We start from the raw sequence: 17,128 nt of genomic DNA on the forward strand, positions 1-17,128 counted from the left end.
CGCTTAATATACAGCCATTAATATTTTGTGCAGAAATTTTTTTAAAATATGTAATTACAATTGCTAAAAAAAGTCTCTGTTAGTCAATAACATATTTTTCAAATTGCAGCAAACTCAGGAATGTCCCTTTAACTGTACAGTTGTAACAGTAAGTAACCAACCAATCGCTGTCAAGGTAAGTCTACTAAAACACGACGTCATCGAGATCCGATATGTATATATATTATTAATATAACACGAACAGCTGACTGTGACAAAGAAATATAACGGTAAACACACGTGGTTATTATGAACTTTGACCTTTGAGGCAAGGTCGCAATGACACGTAAACAAACGAGTTAATTGCAAGTGTATTACCACAGCCGAGATTCGCCCTGTAAGCAAGTTTTTTTTTATTTGTTTTTATCTAGGCGAGTTACGAGTCAGTTTAGATTCTGACGGCCTACCATAGTGATCTGTTTCCACTTTCCAAAGTAGACGTCGTGGTGGATGCTGCATTCTGCAATCACTGGGATGATGTATGCGACGATGTAGATAAGAACTAAAGACAGAAGACAGCTGCAACTTTATCGATGTTCGAGGGAGACATGTGAATACGGTAGGGGTGTTCGATAGTTGCTAGGTCTCTCTCTCTCTCTCTCTCTCTCTCTCTCTCTCTCTCTCTCTCTCTCTCTCTGTTTGTCCCTCTCTGTGTACATCTCTTTGTCTCTCTGTGTGTTTCTCTTTATGTGTGTCTTCTTCTCCCCTCTCTCTCTCTCTATCTGTGTCTCTATCTCCTTCCCGGGGGCGGGGCGTAGATCAGTGGTAAAGCGCTCGCTTGATGCGCGGACTGTTTAGGATCGATCCCTGTCGGTGGCCCCATTGGGCTATTTCTCGTTCCAGCCAATGCTCTCTCTCTCTCTCTCTCTCTCTCTCTCTCTCTCTCTCTCTCTCTCTCTCTCTCTCTCTCTGTGTCACCTTTTGCTTCTCTCTCTCTCTCTCTCTCTCTCTCTCTCTCTCTCTCTCTCTCTCTCTCTGTGTCACCTTTTGCTTCTCTCTCTCTCTCCTCCTCTCTCTCTCTCTCTCTCTCTCTCTCTCTCTCTCTCTCTCTCTCTCTCTCTCTCTGTGTCACCTTTTACTTCTTTCTCTTTCTCGTATTCTACCTTCATAAATATTGACACAAATAACATGTCAGGCTGCGTCCATGTTTTCCGTTTGGCATTTTTGTTTTCAATATAAATATAGTATCTTTATATATCATTGCTTGTCTTGCGTACAGTTACTGATACATCACTATAACTATGAATAACGGTGAAACTGATTACATATTTATAAAATTTCTGTGTATTGATTGTATGACCTACATCATTGACCCATATCATAAATCAATGACACGACAGGATTGGGAGCAATGAATCGCAGCTGTTCATGTAAATACATGAGTGGCCGTTAGATACCATTTATCTCACAACGAGTTGTTTTAAAATGTATCTAGTTCGATAGGTTTTTAAACAACGAGTTGTGAGATAAATGGTACCTAACGGACACGAATGTATTATTCTATTTCTTACATATCCTCAAAAACCAGCTTTAAGCAAATTAAAACAAAATTCGACAAAAATATATTTACAACCCTTTGCACTTGTAGCTGATTTACTCATCACAGACACACAATTGCCAGGTTAACTATACGTCACAAGGTAATCGATTTCCATCGTGTAGTTTTTTTATTGGATGTATGGCAGTGGTGACCTGGCCATCACCAAGGAGGGAAAGATTTCCGGCCGAACCCCCTTTGGGGTTTTGGATTAGTGATATCAAGTGGACATTGCATTAAACACTACAAACGGTATTGTATATAACTAACCCTAACCATAACCCTAAACTTACACCAATTCTAACAAATATTGTTGGGGTGGGGGGTGGGGGGGGGGGGGGGGTCGTCGGGCACTAACAACACCAGGACAAAGGCAAAAAAGCCAACGACTAGTATATCAATACCTATTTTTCTTTATACTTATGTTCGTGCTTATATCCAATTAAGGTTCAAGCACGTTATCCTGGGCAGTGTGGGCTGTTTTGTTCGGGACAATGGGTTAGTGGTTGGTAAAAGTAAATTCGGCGTAGTGGTCTTACACCTACTTTACACACACAGTCACACGCGCGCCCACACACACACACACACACACACACACGATACACACACACATACAAATACACACACACGCGCGCACACACACACACACGCATATGATACACACACACACAAACATATGATACACACATAAACACACACACACACATTCATACATTTACACGCAAACAATCACAGACACACCAACACGCTATGCATGCATGATGGACGGACTCATGTATTGGTAAATTAATGGATGGACGGACGGACGGACGCACGGGCGGATGGATGAATGGATAAATATAATGTTACAATCATAATCATAATTATACGTACATGTATTTATACAGATACGACTTTCATTGTTTTGTCGCCTAGCCGTAACACGATTGAGCTGTCAACGTCGTGTATTTAGTCAGTGTCGTAATATCGTTATTCATAGGTAACAGCGACTCGCGGACTTTGTACGGCGCTCTAGTTGTATTGTTAACCTGTTATCGACTGTCTGTGTTATTACAGTGTCGTTGTCCTTTTGCACCCTGCAAGTTTTGCTGATTGAATACATTGAGAGAGAAGGTCGGGCATGGGCGTACATGGGGGGGGGGGGGGGGGGGGGGGGGTCGATGGGTTCGACCGAACCCCCCCCCCCCCCCCCCCCTCGAAATCGCTTTTTTATAATTTAATGTATCTGACATTGATATCTGACATTATTATATTTATTCAACATAGAAATATATGCCCAATATCTCTGCAATCTATTTTGGAACCCCCTTTTCAAAACTCAACAAAGAAATATATGCCCAATATCTCTGCAATCTATTTTGGAACCCCCCTTTTGAAAATCCGATGTACGCCCATGTCGGGGGGGGGGGGGGTAATAAAGTTTAAAATTTGTTTTTGTTTGACGAAGGAAGAGAGGAAATGTTTTATTTAACGACGCACTCAACTAATTTTATTTACGGTTATATGGCGTCAGACATATGATTAAGGACCACACAGATATAGAGAGAGGAAACCTGCTGTCGCCACTTCATGGGCTACTCTTTTTGATTAGCAGGGCGATCGATCCTGCGTTCGTCTAGAATGGCAGAAACATATATGGTTGTCTTGAACTAAATCAATTTCCATTGCCAATAATGTTTACATTATTGATCAAACTGATATTCATTCATTCATTCATTCATTCATTCATTTACTCTCGTGCATTCACTTATTCAGTATCTCAGTGTATTCATTTATTCATTCATTCATTCATACATGCATAGGGGCGGGACGTAACCCAGTGGTAAAGCGTTCGCTTGATGCGCTGTCGGTTTAGGATCGATCCCCCGTCAGTAGACCCATTGGGCTATTTCTCGCTCCAGCCAGTGCACCACGACTGGTATATCAAAGGCCGTGGTATGTGTTATCCTGTCTGTGGGATGGTGCGTATAAAAGATCCCTTGCTACTAATCGAAAAGAGTAGCCCATGAAGTGGCGACAGCGGGTTTCCTTTCTAAATATTTGTGTGGTCCTTAACCATATGCGCGACGCCATATTACCGTAATTACAATGTGTTGAGTGCGTCGTTAAATAAAATATTTCTTTCTTTCCACTCAGACAGTAACTGTTCATTCATTCATTCATCCATTCATTCACTCACTCACTCACTAACTCGTCCATTCAGCCATCCATCCATTCATCTCTTTTTCTCGAATTCATGTTTCATGTTTAACAAACAACAGCCAAATGTTAGCTACAATACATGCTATTTATCTAAACCCTAACCCCAGAAGAAGAAAAAAAACCCAAACACCTATTGTTTTCTATTTGAAGTGAAATAACGTCAGAATTCTATAGCTCGGTTCATTCATTCATTAAACCATCATTCGTTGCTTCATCCATTTTTTTCATGCATCCCTTGCTCATGTTTCGCTCGATGCGCAGTCGGTGTGGGATCGATCCCCGTCGATGGACCCATAGGGCTATTACTCGTTCCAGCCAGTGCACCACGACTGGTATATCAAAGGCCGTGGTATGTACTACCCTGTCTGTGGGATGGTGCATATCGGAAAGAATAGCCCATGAAGTGGCGACAGCGGGTTTTCTCTCTCAATATCTGTGTGGTCCTTAACCATATGTCTGGCGCCATATAACCGTAAATGAAACGTGTTGAGTGCGTCGTTAAATAATGCCCGGCGCAGACGAGCGTTTTTTAACGCATGAGTCTTGCGTTAAAAAACGCATCCGTTCGAACGCAGTAAAAACGCATCGTGTGCGACCCCCTCTGCGTTGCAGTTTTTCAGCGCTGAGTCGATTTTTCAAATATCAAACATGTTTGATTTTAGACGCACAAACGCGTCCGTCTCCTGCCGCATCTGTCTAAAAACGCACGTGTGCGCCTACTTGCCTCTGCATTGCGTTCATATTTTTATATTGACCAATCATCTGTCTATTCAGTAACATGCCTTTCGGTGGCTGCCATTCTGGACATGTCAAACGAAGTGTTATTCCAAATTCACTTTCTATTAAGTTAGAGTATTTATAGCCATATATTACGAAAGCGTATTGTGAAATAAGTGATCCAGTAAAATCACGGTATTTCGTGCATACCACCGTAGGAAATGTATTGCAATTTAAGGCAATGTCATATATCAGTGTGAAACAGCATATAACGAAATTAACAATTATTGGTTTCAATGATGAATAGAACTGTGAAAACAGACCCGACCATTAAAAATGACTAACATGTAAATATTTCAACACAAATAATTTCCAACTGCTCATCTTTGAAACAAGACTAGGCATGTGTAAGTAATGACATTTCTAAATAGATGAAATTAAAAAATATAAATTATTGCATTCATTGTACTATGCCTAATAATAATAATTAAAACAAAGAATTGTGAAATAAGAAAGATTTATATCGTAATAGTATATTGTACATAATGTTTTAAATAAAGTTTATTATGTTTTAAATTGTATTAATAAATTACATTTAATCTTTGTTATTTTTCCTAGAGTAAAGTATAAATAAAGTAATTAATAAAAGAAATCGTCAGTGGATCGCAGGAACGCATCGCAGGTAGGCGCACACGAGACGCATCCGTCTGCGTTGAGTCTGCGTTTTTTTTAACGCAGACGCATGCGTTAAAAAACGCTCGTCTGCGCCGGGCATAAAGCATGTCTTTTCCTTGCTCATGTTTAACAAACAGCTGTCAACCATTAGCAATAATACACGTTATCTACCTAACCCATAACCCAAGAAGAAGAAAAAAAAACAGAAAAAAATCTACCCGTGTTTTCTACTTGAAGCAAAATAACATGGGAGATTTCTATAGGTTATTGCTCTGCCTCGATAGTGTCTATATGTACGTGTACTCGAGAACCCTGCAAGCTGGATCCTGCATAAGTTGTCTTAATTGTAGGTCAGTCGTTATAATCTGTGTGAGGGATTAGTCGAGATAGTCACTCTGTAGTGCGGACACGAAGATACTGGAGTGCGACATCTAGCACGTGGGGTTTGTACACTAGCATTGATTAGGTGCTTCTTAATTATATCAAATATAGTATATGCAAAATACTTGTCTCTGTCTCTGATTTTGTCTCTGTCTCATCTATGTCTCTGTATGACTGTATGTCTGTTCATGATGTAACTGTCACTATCATCCTTGCATCTCTCTCTCTCTCTCTCTCTCTCTCTCTCTCTCTCTCTCTCTCTCTCTCTCTCTCTCTCTCTCTCTCTCTGCCCCCTCTCTCCCTGTCTCATCTCTCCCTGTCTCCTCTCTCTCTCTCTCTCTCTCTCTCTCTCTCTCTCTCTCTCTCTCTCTCTCTCTCTCTCCCACTGAGTGTGTGTGTCTCTTTCCCTCTCCCTCCTTCCCTTCCCAAAATCTAAGTACATTTAGTTGACTTAAAACTGCGGTGTCAGTTGTCTATTGTGTATCAAGTGTTAATACCAAAGATGTACCCCGGTGTAAAGATACGACACGTTCTACTATCAATAGCCCTCAGAAACAGTTCCACTTGAACGGTGCATCAAAGGTAGCAACATGAGCTGTCGTATTTATCTAAAAGTGCAGGTAAAAATGTCCTTGTAGCGACTCGTATTCGATAGCCAGTGGCGGATCCAGAAAATCCATCTAGGGGGCCCCAATGACATGAGGAGGAATGCCAAGGGAACTTTGGGGGAGGTTTGGAGAGGGATGAAAATTAATATATAATAAAATTATAACTGTCGCAAAATTTACGGGGGGGGGGGGGGAGGGGGACGGGGCGGGCACATTGATGTATTAATCGTCTGCTACTGGATGTCAAACATTTGGTAATTTTGACACGTGGTTTTATTTACGACACACTCAACACATTGTAATTGCACTTATATGGCGCAGAACATATGGTTAAGGACTAAACAGTTAACGAAAGAGGAAACCCCCTGCCGCCACGCAATGGGCTCCTGTTTTCAATTAGCTGCATGGGGTCGTCTATATGCAGAATCTCAAAGACAGGATAGTACATACCACGGCCTTTGTTAAACCGGATGTGGATCACTGGGTGAAACGAGAAATAGCCCAATGGGCCCGCCGACGGGTATCTGTCCTAGACCTCGTTAAACAACAGCAACATTATTAACAACAATAACAACAACAAAAAGTTCTCCTTTTCTTTATAAAATTAAAATTATGGGGCTACCAAATTTTACAACCTATTAGTCCGATGGGCTGCCACTGAAACAAAAGTTGAGGTCAAGGCCTCATAATACCACGAACATAGGTATAAATTAATGAATGAATTGTTATTTTTGTTGTTGCCACATACACTCAAATATAAACACACATACATATATATAAATACACTCGCACACACTCAAATACAAACACACAGACACATATATAAATACACTCGCACACACTCAAATACAAACACACACACACATATATAAATACACTCGCACACACTCAAATACAAACACACACACACATATATAAATACACTCGCACACACTCAAATACAAACACACACACACATATATAAATACACTCGCACACACTCAAATACAAACACACACACACATATATAAATATACTCGCACACACTCAAATACAAACACACACACACATATATAAATACACTCGCACACACTCAAATACAAACACAAACAAAACAAGCATGCACATGTACACACACAGACATAGACGCACACATTCAAATACATTTTAATTTTAATATGCAGTACACACACAAACAACACACACACACACACAAACACAAACAACACACACACATGCACACACACACACACACACACACACACACACACACAAATACACACACATACACGCACACACACGAACACAAACACAAACACACACACATGCACCCACACACCCACAAACACAAACAACACACACACATGCACCCACACACACACACACACACGCACACATATACACACACATACACACACATACACACACACATATACACATACACACACACATACACAAACACAGACACACACACATAAATACGCATACAGACACATACACACACGCATTATACCTCATCTCCTTTGTAATTTAGATAAACCGTTTGCCCTATTTTCAATATGGAAATGTCAAAACATGTTACACGACGGGAAACAAGCAATCAAACAATCTCTCGGCAGGGGCGAGTTCAGGGGATGGGTTTTGGGGGTCGAGTTAAATTTAATTTTGTTTTCAATACGTTTTTCCGCGGAAGATATCTCGACCCTACTATAAATTTCGCTCGTCATAGTCTAGACACCCCCTCAGACGCGTGTGCAATGGTTGGTCTCTGGAGCGGAAACCCCTCCCTGCTCGAACAAATTGTCTTTTTTTAAATACCCGGGGGGAGTACATCTCGTACCTCTTATAAACTTCGCTCTCCATAGTTTAGACACGCATACACACACACACACACACACACACATACACAAACCCTCATGCCCATGTGCAGGGGGATGGTTTCGGGGGTGGGGTCGAAAACTCCCTCCCTCCTCGAGCATATTCTTTTCAACACATTTCCCGGAGGAGAATATCTCGATCCCTTATAAACTACAGTGGCGTTGGAAGGTGTCAAAAGTTGGGAGGGATGCACACCCACACCCACATATATATATATATATATCATCGCTGCTTCCACTGCATTAAGAAAAGTGTGTGTTTGTGTTTGTGTGTGTGTGTGTGTGTGTGCGGGAGGGGACAAGCTTCATTCCCCCTCACCCCTCACCCCGCTTCCTACGCCACTGAACTAGACCCCCCCCCCCCCTGCTAAAATTACTGCACACGCGCTAGCTCCGTTAATCGTAAAATAGTACTAGTCGCATACGTGCACATGTACCTATCGCTGGTTTACTCTAGTGTCATACAATACGCCCCCCACCCTCCACTCTCTTTTTCATTCACCGGTCGACTCGACACCTTTATCAAATACATCATATATAGTATGCATTACACAGTTAGCACACACTCTATACTATTACACTCTCTTTACCGTGAAATATGTTTGCTGCTATTGGCAAGTGAATGCTTTGCCGTGTAGATAAGTCATAGATAATTAATATGCTGAATTGACAGATTTTTTTTTCCAACTAAGGCCAAACAGAAAAATATAATTCGATTTTTCTGAAGCCTAACTTATCACGTGTGGGGCCACTTTCTTTATTTATTGTATGTATGTATTTAAGAATGAATGAACGCACTGGCTCAGGAATTTTTTAAAACTAAAAAATTGTTATTTTCTAATTTTGCCCCAGGAATTCGAAATTGATTTTAAATTGACCGTTGTGATATACAAAATATAACAGTTTTTCGGTCTTGTTTTAAGTTTATTTGGCTAGTACTATGTTTTGTTTACAGCCGGATACGATGTATTTGTTTTAAAAAAAATTGTTAGGAAAGGGATAACAACAAACCAACCACTGAAAAATGGACTGGCTTAGAGGCTTAAGCGGCGTGTAGTCGGGTGGAGACTAAGATATCCTTGAGACTTGGATTTTTTCTATATGCAATAACCGGACGTGCTGTAATAGGGTTTTTCATAACAGTTTGCAGATTTAAAAACTCCTCCTTCATAAGTTTACCAATATCAACGCTACGTCGACTGTAAATTATTGGAAAAATTATTTTTACAGCTTTACCAGATTCAACGTTGATTCCAAATGGCTGTTTTGTCTGTAATGTACGAATCCAGAAGGCCTCTCGTTCAAGTCTCAAGAGGTCTGTTTCGTCTTTTGAACCAAGTATCAGGGGTTGTTCAATTGGAATTATTTCAAAATTTTCATCTAACGAATGGTCAGGTAGACTGAAGTGATTGGCGACAGGGGTGTCAACTTCATGCCGAATATCATACTTGTGACAAACTGCTCTAATTCTCAGTTGGTTTTGCGTTTGTCCTACATACTGTTTTTTACATACATTACAGGTGATTAGATATACTACATTTTTCGAATCACAGTTCATGTCTGTCCGAATTTGATATTCAATTTTGGTCTGTTCACTTTTGAAAGTCGACTGCGTTTTAAGTAAGTTGTGAAGTCTACACCTGGTTTTGGCACAAGTAGTAGAGGAGCCAGTGCTTATTTGAGGTGATTGGTTATGCTGAAGTGTGTATGGTTTATAGTCTTCAGTTGCCCTAAGGGGATTTTCTAATTCTCGAACAGTTTCAGATTTAATTTTCTTAAAAACCGTTTTGAATATCCCCTAGGTTTTAAAGCACTAAATAAAAGTGAACAAGCCTCATTAAAATTCTGTTTGTTACTCGAATTTCTGTGAAATCTAATATTCTGACATTTAACAATGTCTTTAAAGGTGTAGAGTGGGTGAAAAGACTTGCAGTGGAGACGTTGGTGTGTGTCTGTGGGTTTGAAAAACACTTTGTAGTCTAGGTAACCTGATATTTCAAACCTTTATAAATTGTTACATCCAAAACGTCAACTGATTTATCTGATATGGTGGCCTTAAGCTTGATATTGTCATCCTGTTGATTTAATAGCTCAAAAAAAGTTCTAAATTTCTTGTTTGGAATGTGGCCAGATGATAAGTATATCGTCTGGATACCTGAGGTACAAAAAAGGTGTTTTATTCGATTTCTTTAAAGCAGCCTCTTCCCATTCGGCGACATAGATAGATGCAAAATGTGGACTAAAACGTTTGCCCATAGCACAATCACACACTTGCTGATACATTTCTTCATCAAACTCAACTTTATTTCCTTTTAGGCTTAATTCTAACGGCTCAGTAATGTTTTTATCTGGTCTGTTTGGATCTGGGTACTTATCAAATGCTCTCTTAACTTAATCAATGTCCGCATCAATACCTATGTTGGTGTACATAGAGTCAATATCAAGGGTAACCCAAAATGAATCTTTTGGGATTTTTGTTTTTGATAATTTTGATAAATCTTCAGTGTTTTTCACAAATCTTTCATGTCTATTTGCAATTGGTTTTAAGTGAAAGTCTATGTATACTGAAATATTGTACGATTCTGATCCACAGTCTGAAATGATTGGACGATCGGGTAGTGTGTTAATATCGATTTTTGGAAGTAAATAAAATTTCCGGGTTTGTGATTGTGACCTGTCTTCTAAATATTTTACTTGGTTTTTTAAAATTAATATGGCCCTGATCGTTTAGATATTGAATAATTGCATTGACCTTTTTACAATTTTCAGACCAAATAGCCTTGTCTAATTTGTTGTACTACCTTGAATTATTAGGCTGTTGATGGGCTTCCCGAATATATTTCTCCTTTGATAGAATGACAGTGGCTGACCCTTTATCTGCAAATTTTATAACAATTTTGCGGTTTTTGCGTAGTTTGGTGAGAGCACGACGTTCCATGATAGAAATATTTTGCTGACTATCATATCACCCACGTTTTGCACTATCCTTTTATGATCTATAATGATTTCTGGATCTACTCTAGAGTTTGGGAGTAACCAGCCGGAGTTTTCCGTGAATGGGATTTTTCTCCAGTTAAATACCAAAAACAATCGGCCAGTTTCATTTTGTGGTCAAAAACTGCCGTATCCATTACACCATTGTCGAGTTTAGCCTCTAAGCCTGTTTTTGGTTGGGGGTGGGAACAAAATTCAGACCCCTGTCCAGTAATGATTTTCGGCGGATGTTAGAATGTTAGTGTCACCAGTTAGATTAATATTGTTAGTTCCTAGTCCTAAATCAGGGTGGCCATTACCGTTTCCGCGCCTTAGTTTAAATTTAAGTACATCATCCAACTGCGATAACGTGAGAGAGAAGAGGATGTAGTGGTCTTATAGCTACCCACTGTGTCGTTAAACCGGCCTCGGTGGCGCAATGGTTAAGCCATCGGACTACAGGCTGGTAGGTGCAGGGTTCGCAGCCCTATACTGGCTCCAACCCAGAGCGAGTTCTTAAGGGCTCAAAGGGTAGGTGTAAGGCCACAACACCCTCTTCGGACATAAGGCCGGTAGGTACTGAGTTCGCAGCCTGGTATCGGTTCCCACACTGAGCGAGGTTTAACGACTCAAAGGGTAGGTGTAAGGCCACTACACCCTCTTCTCTCTCACTAACCGCTAACCAACTAACAACTAACCCACTCTCCTGGACAGACAGCCCAGATAGCTGATGTGTGTGCCCAAGACAGCGTGCTTGAACCTTAATTGGATATAAGCACAAAAATAAGTTGAAATGACATAAATGAGTCGTTAAAACTCGCTCTGGGCGGGAGCCGGTACCGGGCTGCGAACCCGGTATCTACCAGCCTTAAGTCCGATGGGACCGGCCTCGGTGGTGTCGTGGTTAGGCCATCGGTCTACAGGCTGGTAGGTACTGGGTTCGAATCCCAGTCGAGGCATGGGATTTTTAATCCAGATACCGACTCCAAACCCTGAGTGAGTGCTCCGCAAGGCTCAGTGGGTAGGTGTAAACCACTTGCACCGACCAGTGATCCATAACTGGTTCAACAAAGGCCATGGTTTGTGCTATCCTGCCTGTGGGAAGCGCAAATAAAAGATCCCTTGCTGCCTGTCGTAAAAGAGTAGCCTATGTGGCGACAGCGGGTTTCCTCTCCAAATATGTGTGGTCCTTGACCATATGTCTGACGCCATATAACCGTAAATAAAATGTGTTGAGTGCGTCGTTAAATAAAACATTTCTTTCTTTTTGTCTTTTTAAGTCCGATGGCTTAACCACGACACCGCCGAGGCCAGTAATCACTATTTACTCTCGCTGCGTAGATATCGCCGAGGTAGTATGCACAAAGATATGTAAGAAAGCCCGATAGCTAAGTTGTACTTGAAGAGAAATTAAACTAGAACGGAGCTCGCCGAGTGTGGACGAATTGTCCTGATTTTAAACGTGTGCAGTTTGTCTCAACAACCTGGCACATTGGGGCACGATGACCTAGGTACATTGTATCTCATTCTATTATCCTATTGCATTTGATGTAGCGCTCCGAATTAAGTATATTATATATCGTTCTATTATTCTATTGCTATTGATGGCACACTCCGAATTAAGTACAATGTATATTATATATCGTTCTATTATCCTATTGCTATTGATAGAGCGCTCTGAATTAAATATATTATATATCGTTCTAATATTCTGTTGCTATTGATGGAGCGCTCCGAATTAATTATATTATATATCGTTCTATTATTCTGTTGCTATTGATGGAGCGCCCCGAATTAATTATATTATATATCGTTCTATTATTCTTTTGCTATTGATGGAGCGCTCCGAATTAAGTATATTATATATCGTTCTATTATTCTGTTGCTATTGATGGAGCGCTCCGAATTAAGTATATTATATATCGTTCTATTATTCTGTTGTTATTGATGGAGCGCTCCGAATTAAGTATATTATATATCGTTCTATTGTTCTCTTGCTATTGATGGAGCGCTCCGAATTAAGTATATTATATATCGTTCTATTATTCTGTTGCTATTGATGGAGCGTTCCGAATTAAGTATATTATATATCGTTCTAATATTCTATTGCTATTGATGGAGTGTCCAAGCTATCGAACCCAAGGCTGGTATATACTGGGTTCACCTCCTGGTATCGGCTTCCACCCAGAGCGAGTGTAATGACTCAGTGGGTAGGTGTAAGACCACTACATCCTCTTCTCTCTCACTAACCACTAACAAGTAACAACTAATCCTCTGTGTTGGACTGACAATCCATAATATATCTGTACTGTGTGTCCAGGACACTGTTCTTGAACCGTAATTGGATATAAGCAAGAAAATAGGTACAAATAAATGAATTCATGCTATTAATAGATAATTCTGACCTAAGTTTATTATATATGTTACTATTACCGTATTCTATCACTTTTAATAGAGCACTCTCACCTATACTATATTGAATATGGTAATATAATTCTGTTACTGTCAACTGACCTATTATGTATGCTATTTATTCACCTGCTACTATCAGGAGCACTCTGACCTGAATATGTTATTTATGGTACTATTGTTGTTACAGGTAGCTACCACTCTTGAGAAGTTATTTACGGTGTACCGTAAATTTTCTTCAGTGCGCGGGACAATTCCTGCGTAAATTTATGCAGATGTGCGCTTTTCATAATAATATGGCGTTGGAGGTAGTTCATTGGTAGATTGCTCGCGTAAGGAACGAAATGTCATATTATGACTGATCGCCTCTAATAGAGTTATTTTGTTCCCCATAAGACTGATAAATACACGTACATTGTAAAATTATATTTATTTTATCTATGTATAATGTAAATTGTGCACCATCGCCCGAAGTGCCTCGGTCGTAGGATCAAATCCCAACGGTAAACTCGGGTGGGTTTTTTAAATGCCAGTGCCCCCTTTCCTTTCTCTAGTTTGAACTCCATCTTATTTCTTCCCGATCTGGCAACTCCTCCTATCTTTCGCTGTCCACCTCCACATCCCAGTCCTTGTCTCTCCAACCGCGACAGATGCTTGTCTCTTGTGGCTATATGTGCCACACACCTGCCATTCCCCATGGCTTACTCCCATTTAGTCGAATTCCCAATTGGTCGAACTGCTAAAACAACAATAGATATGGTTCAATGGTCTTACTGACATGCATGTTGTTACCTCAGTCATTATAATGAAGTATTCCAGATTATTTGGAAACCGATTATTATTGTATAGATGGTATAGATATCGCTTAACGCATAAAGTATGCAAATATGACAAATATCGAAATAATCCATGTATTGAATGTAGTGAATGTCTGTAATTAATTAAAAAAGAAGGTCTCCATATTGGTAAATAAGCCATTGTCTGTCTCTAATGAAAATTTGTATCAACAGTTTTATTCACAAGAGGCCATGGAGAAACTATGAAAAACTCTAGAAAATATGTTTATGTACATTGGTAAATAAATCACTATCCGTCTATAATCAAAACTTGCATAAACATGAAGAGGCCATGCTCATTACATACACAGGTAATCAGGTAGTGGTTATATAACAGACGAGTACTTATTTTTCGACCAATTGGCATTTCGACCAATTGGGAATTCGACCAAATGGGACGACACCTTCCCCATCATCTTTTAGCTGTGGGCTTAGTCTGACCACTTCGGGGAGTGTTCAGTAGTTACTTCTGGCATTGTTAACAGGCACTTGTAACCACCTACTATACACCCCAGTGGCGGATCCAGAAAATCCATTTATGGGGGGAGGGGGCAGTGACATGAGGTGGAATGCTAAGGAAACTTTTGGGGAGGTTTGGAGGGGGATCGTAAAAAAAAAAAAATAATAATATATAATAAAATTATAACTATCGCAAAATTTAGGGGGGCGGGCCCCTACCCCCCTAGATCCGCCTCTGACCCCAACTACCGGCGGTCGTTAGTTAGTGCCGTGGGTTAAACCAGCTTTATTAGCGGCAGAGGACGATGAGGGAAATACACAGAGACTGCACCCGTGGAGGGCGTTGATACAGGTAGGCGATGGTGTGGACAACTCAGAAGACAGAGTCGAAGAAAACTGACAGAAAGGTTCAAAACAGATTGAAATCGTGGGAAAGTTTTTTTATATTAAGATAATGAGAATGATAGGCAGAGGGTGATAGATGAGAAAGATGAATGAATGTGTGAGCCAGCTTTGACGGGACTTGAACTCGGTGCGTTTTTAGCCATCCCAACCACAATCTGATTAAAATTAGCTCTACTGGTCTCACCAGTAGATCTAACAGCATTGCATGGACTCCCATGTCAGGTGACATTTTATCTATAATTCATAAATAACCATTTTAATATCGACCAATTACACTTCGCCTTTCATAACGTTATTCGGGAGCATACAAATTCTAAAAATATCGGTCGAGACTATTTATGCAATAGGCAGGGGGAAAAGTGCAGTAATAAACTCTGGATTGTATACTAGTATAAACAGATTTTATGGCTATATCATCACATTTTTTTCGTCTTCAAACGAATTTTATATAAAATTTTATATTGAAATTAGTTTCCGGCATACTTCGTAATTCACCCGAATCATTTCGTATACCCTCGGCATAATCCCGAATGTTTTCAAATTATTTTCAAATCACTGGCATGATTTTGCAAGTAAGGTTTTGATTGGTCGAATGAAAGGTCAAACTGGGCATGATCTCAAACGGGCTGCTGTTAGATCCACGTGTAATAGTGGAGCTAATTTTAATTAGATTGTCCCAACCAGTGCCACAATACTAGCACTGGTATACCAACGGCTGTGGTATGTCCTGCTGGTGGAATATATAATACAATATTTTCCCACTGTTTCAAGTTTTCTCTTTAGATTATGTTGAAAATATATATTAAATGTTTGACACCCAATATACATTTATTGATTACTCAGTATTCAGAAGTGATTTTGATAGACAATTGAAAAAAAAACCTTTCCCAAAAGGAACACAAAAACAATCAAAAACAACAACATCACACACAAAAATCCACCCATAAAACAAAGCAAATACCCCCCTTCCCCCCAACAAAAAACAAAACAAAACACCCAACCCCCCAAACCCCCCCCCCCCCCCCCCCGCAAAAAACCAAAAAGAAACCAACACAAGACAGCACAACAACCAACAACAAACAAAGAAACAAACAAAACCCGCCCCCCCCCCCAAAAAAAAAAAAGCGCTTCTAATTATAGGTTAATTAACTAATATACTTTTGTACCCATTGAACCTTTGTTTTCATAATTCTCTTTATATATTCCAGCAAGTGGCTTGAAACTTAAAAAAACGTAGAACTGAAAACCAGACGAAAACGTACGACGATGACGTAATGATTATCCATACTTAAAAAAACAAACACAGAAGCAAAACACGAAACCGAATATGGGCGGACAGAAAGCTACGAAAATACACAAGGAATCGCCGGAAGATGTCATAGTCCCAGCGCCCTCTGCCGACGAAGTAGACAACTTTATCCCCGAGCCCCCCGACGGCGGGTGGGGGTGGGTGATCGTGGCCAGCTCCCTGGTGTGTAATATCATAGTGGACGGGATCGGATACACGTTCGGGATACTGCTGTTGGAGTTCGTCGACTATTTCCAAGCGTCGAAAAGCAAAGTCTCGCTGATCGGTTCCTTACAAGTGGGAATGTACTTATGCGTGGGTATGTGTTATTTGTTAATATTATTAGACCAACCAGTGCACCACGACTGCTCAAAGGCCGTGGTATGTGCTTCCCTGTCTGTCGGAAAGTGCATATCAAAGATCCCTTGCTGCCGATGGAGCGAGTTTCCTTTGATGACTACAATTCGGTGGGCCCTTTGGGCTATCTCTCGTTCTAGCCAGTACACCGCGACTGGTATATCAAAGGCCGTGGTATGGGCTATCCTGTCTGAGCATATAAAAGAAATCCCTTGCTATTAATGGAAACATGTAGCGGGTTGTCTCTGATGACTACAATTCGGTGGGCCCTTTGGGCTATTTCTCGTTCTAGCCAGTACCCCGCGACTGGTATATCAAAGGCCGTGGTATGGGCTATCCTGTCTAAGCATATAAAAAAATCCCTTGCTATTAATGCAAAAATGTAG

At 40.4% G+C, this 17,128-nt stretch overlaps 1 protein-coding gene across 2 annotated transcripts in view; it reads left to right on the plus strand.

Moving 5' to 3' along the window:
- Positions 1-354: 354 nt before the first annotated feature.
- Positions 355-17,128, plus strand: part of LOC121386632 (monocarboxylate transporter 14-like) — a 40,949-nt gene continuing 24,175 nt past the window's right edge. Inside the window, exons 1-3 of one of the 2 annotated variants that reach the window (XM_041517597.1) lie at positions 355-598; positions 5,521-5,613; positions 16,306-16,704. In XM_041517597.1, the coding sequence (XP_041373531.1) occupies positions 16,425-16,704 (280 nt within the window). In that variant the 5' untranslated portion in view covers positions 355-598; positions 5,521-5,613; positions 16,306-16,424. The remainder of the gene's footprint in view (positions 599-5,520; positions 5,614-16,305; positions 16,705-17,128) is intronic. The other variant, XM_041517596.1, reaches the window with a different exon arrangement.

This window comes from Gigantopelta aegis, chromosome 12 (assembly GCF_016097555.1).
Source record: "Gigantopelta aegis isolate Gae_Host chromosome 12, Gae_host_genome, whole genome shotgun sequence".
Taxonomy (NCBI): Eukaryota; Metazoa; Mollusca; class Gastropoda; order Neomphalida; family Peltospiridae; genus Gigantopelta; species Gigantopelta aegis.